At 42.7% G+C, this 10,498-nt stretch overlaps 1 protein-coding gene across 1 annotated transcript in view; it reads right to left on the reverse strand.

Annotated features, from left to right (window-relative positions):
* Positions 1-10,294, reverse strand: part of LOC138964430 (glutamate receptor-interacting protein 1-like) — a 70,061-nt gene extending 59,767 nt beyond the window's left edge. Inside the window, exon 1 of the mRNA XM_070336385.1 lies at positions 10,086-10,294. Coding sequence (XP_070192486.1) covers positions 10,086-10,134 — 49 coding nt within the window. The 5' untranslated portion in view covers positions 10,135-10,294. The remainder of the gene's footprint in view (positions 1-10,085) is intronic.
* Positions 10,295-10,498: the final 204 nt, after the last annotated feature.

Genomic DNA, 10,498 nt, shown 5'->3' on the forward strand with positions numbered 1-10,498 from the left:
ATTTTGAATCATTGCTCTGTCTTTCTCTTGTTATTTTATAGTTTGTAACACAGGAGGATGTGGGTTTTAAACAGGCCACCCACGCAACACCAAGAGTTGTATACCTACTCTTCAATACATACTGTCCACCCTTCCTACACCGTCCACGTGTGTGTGTGTGGTGTGTGCGTGTGCGTGTGCAGAGAGAGAGAGAGAGAGAGAGAGAGAGAGAGAGAGAGAGAGAGAGAGAGAGAGAGAGAGAGAGAGAGAGAGAGAGAGACTGAGAGAGAGAAAGAGAGGCAACACGCTAAACATCTGCAAACAAACTCCTTTCTCTCCCAGCTACAAACGCATACACAAATCCGCTTGCGGCTATTTACAAGATAATGTGCTTGCAAAACAACCCACCACGTTTCTCCGGCCTTTGTCAAATTACGCACTGGCAAGGCAAACCAGAGATTGTATCGAGCATAACTGCATAGCAATGATAGCCCTTCGCTGAGCCGGTTGAATGGAATATACTTGTCTTGCTCATAAATATATACCGAGCAACAAAAGAAACGCGAAACAATTCGTCATTGTTTGATTGACAAATTCTCCAACAATTATAGAGTTAGAATTATTAAACCACAAAAGTTTGATGAAGGCATGTTTGACCTTGCTTTTGTGTGATTATTTTGATGCTGTGACTGTTTTAACACACGGGACAAGCAGCGCAGGTTTAACGTTAAACACATAATGCGCGCTCGCAGCACACGTGTGCAAGTGGAGCAGGAGAAATCTGATGTGTGAGATGTGTTCACTAATGCATTAGCAACCAAAAGAGACCATGGCACGCTTGCTGCCAGTCTCACTTTTGAAACAGCCAGGATGCCAAGATTGACACCACCAAAATGCCAGGTCGATTTAAAGCTGGGGATGATCCAGAAGCGCTGGCATGTGCTTTAAACGTGCATATGTCAACAGTCTATCACCTTCAGCAATGGTCTGTTGACATTGGAAGCACTGCAGTTATGCAACGCGGTGGATTTTTCGCATTACCCCAAATAAGACAAGATCGCAATTTCCTGCCACAACGTCTTCGAGATCGATTCAAGACAGCCACTGACACTACCAGGAACATCATTGGAAGCCACCAGTGTCCGATCAGTGGCCAGAGAGCGCGATGAAGACTGACTGAGCGAGACCTCCAAAACTTCGTTGACGTTAAACCTGCTTGTCTCGTGTGTTGAAACAGTCGTAGCATCAAAATAATCACACAACAGCTAGGTCAAACATGCCTGCAGTCCAGAACCCACGGAACAAGGAACTGAACACCCTTGCCTCTGCACTGACCAACTTACAGCAATCCACTGAGCAAACAGTCATCCAGTGGATTCCATCACACTGCAACATACAGGGCAATGAGGAAGCTGACCGACTGGCAAAAGAAGGTGGACAGCTCCCACAGGATGAACAAGAAGTCACCTATGAAGAGGCCAAGACTATAGTCAAAGAGAAGCAGAAGAGAAGATGGCTCCACCAACACCCAGACTACAACAAAAAGGATGCCTACTACCTCCTACCCAGAGATGACCAAGTGGTCATTGTGAGACTGAGAACAGGCCATTGCAGACTCAAACATCACCTGTATACCAAATTCCACATTGGTGATTCTGCATCGTGCCCCTGTGGCACATCTCCAATGACAGTGGAACACTTCCTGCAGGACTGTCCAACACACCAAAACTTGCGAGCAGAGACCTGGCCTGCTGACACACCAATGAGGGACAAACTCTATGGACCCATGGAGAGCCTCCGGCGTACAGCAGCCTTCATCAGGGCCTCCGGAGTTGCTGTCTGAGCGAACGACGAAGAAGAAGAAGAAACATGCCTTCATCAACCTTTTGTGGTTTGACAATTCTAACTCTATAATTGTTCGAGATTTTGTCAATCAAACATTGCAGAATTTTTTCGCGTTTCTTTTGTTGCTCGGTATATATATATACAGTGAATCCTCCTTCTTAAAGTCCTCCATTATATGACTCCATCGTTTACATTCTCAGATTTTCGTAGATCTCACTCTTTAAACAAAGGTTTTGATGTATTATACATTGTAAATCGACCATCCGTCTAACTTTTCCACAACAAATTTTCGCAAACGAAAACGTGTAAAAAAAAAAAATAATAAAAAAAGGGGGCATTCTGCAACGGTAGTAATGGAATCTCAAAGAGATGCTTCAGCTCTGAGCTCATCTGAAGCCGATTATTTCAAAACTGTTCTGTCAGAAAACATTTTCAGCACGAATGCTCACACCGCAGGCAGAAGAGGCCTGTGAAATAAGGACCAAATTGAAACAAATTCCTGTGAAAGGCTGTCAAGTTTACAACACGGAAGATACAGCATGCTATCAGGCTCTCTCGTCTACTGAAGATAATGCGTGGACCGCGGCGGTGCTAGTCTGCACAAAGATATTAGGTCTGCACCCCACCCAAAAAAGCACAGACAGTTATTTCAACTACAAATGTCAGCGATAGGATTACACTGATAACCAAAACAAACGCGTGCCTGCTGTTTTCGCTTCGTACGCCCTTGTTGTTCTACTGTCTTGTAAGCTTGGAAACTATACACACAGACTTTGTGAGAAAAAGGGAGACCGGTTCTGACTAACTCACGGCTCAAAATTTTTCTCTACTTAGGTGTGCCACGGTACTGGCTTTCTGGAAGAAGCAGTTTCTGACATTAAATTTGTGTAAGAGACTCGATCACTGATGCCGCTGGCAGTGGCTCCTTTCCTCTTGTGTAGACTGACCACCCAACCGCATTACGGCGTCAGTCAGCAGAACATGATGTAGAGTTTTGGCAAAGGACTCGGAAATATCGACTGACAACTCAGCTTTACTGTGACTAGATTATGAACATGTTTCTGTATCTACATGGATGTACTGGCAGCGGCGTTTCATCATGAGACTGCTGCCAAACTCTCTCTCTCTCTCTCTCTCTCTCTCTCTCTCTCTCTCTCTCTACACACACACCGGCCGTGGGACACACAGGTATCAAATAAACTCTTAGCTTACCTCCATTGAAATAGTGGTATAAATCCATTCAAACGTCGGCAGTGGATACACATGCACAGAGCCGCAACACTGACTCAGATCTCGTACACACGAAAACTTTAAAAAAAAAATTGGCTGGAGAAACCGTACCACTATTACTTACAACTAAACATGCCAGAACAGAGATTTGTCCTTGCAGAAATAACAACCTGACCCCACTCACAATGGCATTGTTTTTTTCCACGCCCGGATACTATGGCGCTAACAGCTGCATCCTCCCCTCCACCCTCATGATGGCGCACACGTCACGTCTGGCATGACATTTTCCCATTCATTCTTCTCCCTCTCCCACCTTCCCTCCCGATTTCCCATTATAATAATACACGCCGGTGTTCATCTGCACGGCCTTCTGTCATTCCAACTACTAGAGCTACAAGGCCGCCTAGCCCTGTGGGTTCTAATTGTGTTGGGATGGTGTTACAGCTACAGTGTAACTGTAACACCCCCCCCCCCCCTCCCACCCATTTTAAAACCTTTAATAAACAAAATAAGTCGCGTAAGGCGAAAATACAACATTTAGTCAAGCTGTCGAACTCACAGAATGAAACTGAACGCAATGCAATTTTTCAGCAAGACCGTATACTCGTAGCATCGTCAGTCCACCGCTCGTGGCAAAGGCAGTGAAATTGACAAGAAGAGCTGGGTAGTAGTTGCGCTGAGAAGGATAGCACGCTTTTCTGTACCTCTCTTCGTTTTAACTTTCTGAGCGTGTTTTTAATCCAAACATATCATATCTATATGTTTTTGGAATCAGGAACCGACAAGGAATAAGATGAAACTGAAAGTGTTTTTAAATTGATTTCGAAAATTTAATTTTGATCATAATTTTAATATTTTTAATTTTCAGAGCTTAACATATTTATATGTTTTTGGAATCAGAAAATGATAAAGAATAAGATGAACGTAAATTTGGATCGTTTTATAAAAAAAATTTTGTTTACAATTTTCAGATTTTTAATGACCAAAGTCATTAATCAATTTTTAAGCCACCACGCTGAAATGCAATACCGAAGTCCGGCCTTCGTCGAAGATTGCTTGGCCAAAATTTCAATAAATTTGATTGAAAAATGAGGGTGTGACAGTGCCGCCTCAACTTTTACAAAAAGCCGGATATGACGTCATCAAAGGTATTTATCGAAAAAATAAAAAAAACGTCCGGGGATATCATTCCCAGGAACTCTCATGTAAAATTTCATAAAGATCGGTCCAGTAGTTTGGTCTGAATCGCTCTACACACACACGCACACATACACCACGACCCTGGTCTCGATTCCCCCTCTATGTTAAAACATTTAGTCAAAACTTGACTAAATGTAAAAAGGAGAAAAATTACGTTTTATAAAGGACAGAGTGTTTAATTTACAATGGAGATATGTTTACAGATTTTATGAAGATAAAATCTATTAAAAAAAACTGTTTTTCTTTTCAAAAACAAGTTCTTCAAAGAGGGAGGGAAGTCATAAAGCTGAGTGTTACAGCTATCCAATTTCACTTATCTGAATTAAGATTCCCGTCTGGTCTGCCCGGGTCTGGCTGGCTAGGACAGTTGTATTGTAGTTAGTGCGTCTGTCCCCCGGCATGTGCTGTGGGTGTCACTATAGTGCGGTCACGCTGACATTCAATTTCATTGATTGCTGTAAGCTATATATATATATAGTGTGCGACAGATGCAAAACCTAAAAGGGTAAATCTATACTGACATTTAACGTTTGGTGTCAAAATCAAATTCTCAGTGCTGTTCATGAGGCTTGTCAACCAGACACACGTAAAATATGAGGAGTTCACACTTCTCGACATCGATTCCAGGTAAAGCCAACCAACCCCCGCAACATTAACCATCCCCCTTACGGCCAAAACGCACTCTCCTGTTATTTTACCAGGGATAAAAGAAATACTTAGCAAGCACTTAGACATTGAGTTATACAGTTGCCGGGCACTTGTATCAGCCTTTGCCTGAAGCACACAATGCCTCAAGTTTAGCTGCAGCAATGAAAATGGCAGAAGCAGCTCAGACTCAGAGGCAAAGAGCAACAAGTTTAGTTACCCGATTGCATGTGCACATGGGAAAGGGCAAAGAAACATGGCTCAGGAGCTCTACAAGTGGTTTCTGCCAGTGCTGTAATACTAATAGCTATAGGCAGCCATAATGACTGGGGATGAGCAACACTTGTTTCAAACTAGCAAAGATCAGTGCTGACACCAGGTGATTATGTACAAAACATGTGTCTTTGCGCAGGTGTTTTGTCTCAGTGTACAAACTACAATGCACCTTCAGTAAGCTAACTTTGTTTTTATCATTTTCAATGCAAGCTGCAAGGTGGAATATGACCTGGTTCCATTTGATATATATATATATATATGTTAAACAGACTGGTATATCAATCATCAGCTTCTGCTTTCAGTTATAATCAGACAGGTGCTGTGGCCTAGTGGATGAGACCCTGGCCTCCCAGCGGAAGGTCATGGGGTTTGAATCCAGGCCGTGCGTGACTGACTGACTTTTTGGGTTTAACGTCCTCTTAGACCAGTTGGCCTATATTGGGACAGGTATTGGTAATACGCTGAAGATATGGTGTGATACTTTGACTCGAACAAGCCCGCTGTGGCTGTCTTCTTCGACACACCGGCTTTGGGTTTGTCTTGTCAAATACGATCATGATAATCAGAGACGAGAGATGAAGCATGCGTGTCTTCGTGCTTTCCAAGCCCTGAGACTTTCGCTGTGAACTTGGGATCTTTTTCGTGCGCATGTGTGCACACGGGAGTGTTCGGACACAGAAGAGAGTCTGCACAAAGTTGACTCCGAGAAATAAGTCTCTCGCCGAACGTGGGAATCGAACCCACGCTGACAGCGACCAACTGGCTACAAAGCCAGCGTGCTACCAACTGAGCTACGTCCCCGCCCGGCCGTGCCTGGTGGGTTAAACTAAAGGTGGAGATTTTTCCGATCTCCCAGGTCAACTTATGTGCAGACCAGCTAGTGCCTTATCCCCCTTCATGGTCCATTATTATAATATATCCCTTTAAGTTTTACTATCATGCCCTGTCTTCTTTTAAACATATGTATGCCTACTTAATATTTTCAGGCTAATTACTTACTTAGTTGGTAAGGCCAAAAAAAAAAATAGGTCTGTTTACGGTAACATAGGCCAAAAAAAATAGGGTCGGTAGGTCGGGATTTTTTTTTTTCCTCCAAAAAACCATATTTTTACGTTATTTTGCCAAAAAAAAACAAAAGATTTTTTTTTTTCATTTTTTCCCCCCCCAAATGCCAAAAAAAAGTCTAGGGTCGCGCGAAAAAAATAGGGTCCGTCGGGTTACCGTAAACAGACTATTTTTTTTTTTTGCCTAATGGAAGGTCTATTCTGAACTTTTGAGTAATACTATGATAGGAAATTCTTCCAAAACTTTTCCATACAGAAATACAAAGTACCTGAGCTACGTTAACACTTGCGGAACACAAAATCAATCCGAAGGTCTAACTAAGTCATAATTCAGTTCCAGTATTGAAAATGACAATACATACTCAGGGATGTCGTTAGGCATCGGACTAATAGACCAATTACAAGGCTCAAATGTCCGATTCACATAGCCGCATTGCGGTCAGATGTCCTATCGTTTTCAACTGAGCGTGGTCATGGTCCGATATTAAGAACTCCATTCCTTCGGACAGCGCGATATATGATCATTTTCTTTTCGTGATAGTGCTGAAGTTTTTGGTCTTTTTTTCAGTTTGTTTGTTTCTCTTTTGTGTGTGTCCTGCATACAATGTTGGTGCATGTACTGATATGTGTGTTTGCACATGATAATTTTGTGTTTTGCACACAATTATAATGTCCTATTAAAATGTCTGAAAGCAGTCAAATGTCCTATTAATGCCGAAGAGCTCAGGACATTTGTCCTATAGGTATAAATTTGTGGCAACATCCCTGCATACTGGTACTATTACTAGTTAAACTAACCCTGTATCTATATATATACGACTTGTGTCTGTGTGTGTGTCTGTGTTGTTCGCGATGCACGCCCAAGGTTCTCGATGGATCTCTTTCAAATTTGGTGGCCATATTCAGGTACACCCCGGACACAACCTGCTCGATGAGATATTTCAACACGTGCTCTCAGCGCGCAGCGCTGAACCGATTCTGGTTTTTCTCTGGATCTATTCCCAGTAACTCTTCCTTATCTTCTCCAGTGTTTTCCTTATCTTCGTGTGGCGTCAATCCATATTCCCGTTTCTATTTTTAGAAGGTCACTGTTGACAACGCTCAATCCATATTCCCGTTATACTATTTTTACTCTTCTACAGTGTTTTGCGCGTTTATCTCCCTTCCTTCGTGCGGTGCGCGTACACCCGGCAAAGCCGGGTCCCCGGCGCAGCCGGGTATTCGGCTCAACTTCTTCCCGGCGAAGCTGTACCCGGCGAAGCGGGTATTCATCTAGTACATCTATATATATATATATACGACTTGTGTCTGTGTGTGTGTCTGTGTGTTCGCGATGCACGCCCAAGGTTCTTGATGGATCTCTTTCAAATTTGGTGGCCATATTCACGTACACCCCGGACATAACCTGGTCGATGAGATATTTCAACACGTGCTCTCAGCGCGCAGCGCTGAACCGATTTTGGTTTTTCTCTGGATCCATTCCCAGTAACTCTTCCTTATCTTCTCCAGTGTTTTCAGTGTTTATCTCCCTTCCTTCGCGTGGCGTCAATCCATATTCCTGTTTCTATTTTTAGAAGGTCACTGTCGACAATGCTCAATCCATATTCCCATTATACTATTTTTAGAATGTCACTGTCCCGGCGAAGCCGGGTATTACCCTTCCTTCGTGCGGTGCGCCGGCAAAGCCGGCGTACACCCGGCAAATCCGGGTCCCCGGCACAGCCGGGTATTCGGCTCGACTTCTTCCCGGCGAAGCGGGTATTCATCTAGTATATATTGCGTATATATTCCGCTGCCGAAATATTCCTAAAGAAAGTACTAATCTGGTTACTGCCGTGTCATCTTTTTGTTTAAATGTATCATATAGTTTCATACAGTATGATGCACTGAAATTTCTGTTAAACAAAAAATCCAAACTGACAGACAAGATAGCAGATATTATTTTTTTTAAATGAGTTAGCCCATAAAATTATAGTTTACAGGGCCGGATCTGGGGGGGGGGGGGTTCCAGGGGTTCCGGAACCCCCCCCCCCCCCTCCTGGCCATCCAATGTCCCTCTCAGAGAAAACAAAATGTGGACTTTGGACTACTGCCTTCAGTTGGAACCCCCCCCCTCAAACGAACTTGGTCCGGCCCTGGTTTATCCAATGAGCATGCCGAGTCAGAGTGCATGTGTTACGTGTAAATTATGTTGACATAGATCTACAAATATAACAAGTCGCGTAAGGCGAAAATACAATATTTAGTCAAGTAGCTGTCGAACTCACAGAATGAAACGCAATGCCATTTTACTCGTAGCATCGTCAGGCCACCGCTCATGGCAAAGGCAGTGAAATTGACAAGAAGAGCGGGGTAGTAGTTGCGCTAAGAAGGATAGCACGCTTTTCTGTACCTCTCTTTGTTTTAACTTTCTGAGCGTGTTTTTAATCCAAACATATCATATCTATATGTTTTTGGAATCAGGAACCGACAAGGAATAAGATGAAAGTGTTTTTAAATTGATTTGGACAATTTAATTTTGATCATAATTTTTATATATTTAATTTTCAGAGCTTGTTTTTAATCCGAATATAACATATTTATATGTTTTTGGAATCATCAAATGATGGAGAATAAGATAAACGTAAATTTGGATCGTTTTATAAATTTTTATTTTTTTTTACAATTTTCAGATTTTTAATGACCAAAGTCATTAATTAATTTTTAAGCCACCAAGCTGAAATGCAATACCGAACCCCGGGCTTCGTCGAAGATTACTTGACCAAAATTTCAACCAATTTGGTTGAAAAATGAGGGCGTGACAGTGCCGCCTCAACTTTCACGAAAAGCCGGATATGACGTCATCAAAGACATTTATCAAAAAAATGAAAAAAACGTTCGGGGATTTCATACCCAGGAACTCTCATGTCAAATTTCATAAAGATCGGTCCAGTAGTTTAGTCTGAATCGCTCTACACACACACAGACACACACACAGACACACGCACATACACCACGACCCTCGTTTCGATTCCCCCTCGATGTTAAAATATTTAGTCAAAACTTGACTAAATATAAAAATTAGGTGTGTCTGATTCTTATTCTATTACTTGGCATGATCTGGCTGTCACACCAACACTTTTATATTCCCGCAGGGCAAAATTCTTTGGATTGCAGGGAAAGTCAGTGAACCTTTACAAAACAGCTTTTAAAGTGTCTGCCTATCCTGTGTGTGTATTTTGGGATCCACATCATTCAGTATCTTTGTGTGGGATATGATTTTTTTCCCAATATAACTAAATAGTTTAAAAAGCAAAACTAGACCAATCTGAATTTTGCACAGTGTTCAAAAATGAAGAAAGAAAGATAAAAAGAAGGAAAGAAAGAACTATAGACATGAAACTATAACATTTGTTCAGATCAGTGTTTTATGTTCATAAAATTCTCTAGTGCCGCTAAACACACACACACACACAAACACACAGGCAAACACACACACACACACACACAGGCAAACACACACACACAAACACACAGGCAAACACACACACACACACACAGTGACACACATACACCGCAGGAAACCAACACTGGCATTGACCCATCATGCTAGTTTTGCAAAGTTTGCATGGCCCAAGTTACTACTGCTGCAGAAAACATTCGGAACCTCAGCAACGTTATAAAGTAAGGCTTCCTTGTAAAGCTTCAGGAACGTCACTTCGGACGGTGCCGTCAGCCGTGTTGGTAAGTGTACATGCAGTAGAAAAAGTGAGATTTTTTTGCACCGACTGACACCCACAGTCTTGAAACTGAGAAAATCATGCACAACCGCACATTCTCTGCATCAGTGCATCAGTATAAACTCACGTGTTTCGTAGATGGATCCCCTGAGACAGTGCGGTCGCCACCCAGGCATACTGCAATCGATCTGTATCCGTTAACTGTGTCGTACAAGCAACATCATCCCGCATCTTGCACGAAAAACAGACCTACACTGGCTACAGGCATCCGCAGCCATCCCTCCACACTTCGCCGCACTTGTTGAGAAACTTTCGTCTGACACCTCTCTGAAAGACTTGCAGAGTAACGGGCCCTTGCGCGGTCAAAATAGTGGCGCCGCGAGCATCTCTTTCTGCATGTGGGGCCCTGCAAGGGTGGATTCGCGAGAGAGAAAACAAGTCGCGTGAAGCGATATAAAAACATTTAGTCAATCTGTAGGCATCAAACTAAAAGATCAACACCAGAGACCAGTCATTGCTGAGACTACATTAAAAAAATCT

This window comes from Littorina saxatilis, linkage group LG4 (genome assembly GCF_037325665.1).
Source record: "Littorina saxatilis isolate snail1 linkage group LG4, US_GU_Lsax_2.0, whole genome shotgun sequence".
NCBI lineage: Eukaryota > Metazoa > Mollusca > Gastropoda > Littorinimorpha > Littorinidae > Littorina > Littorina saxatilis.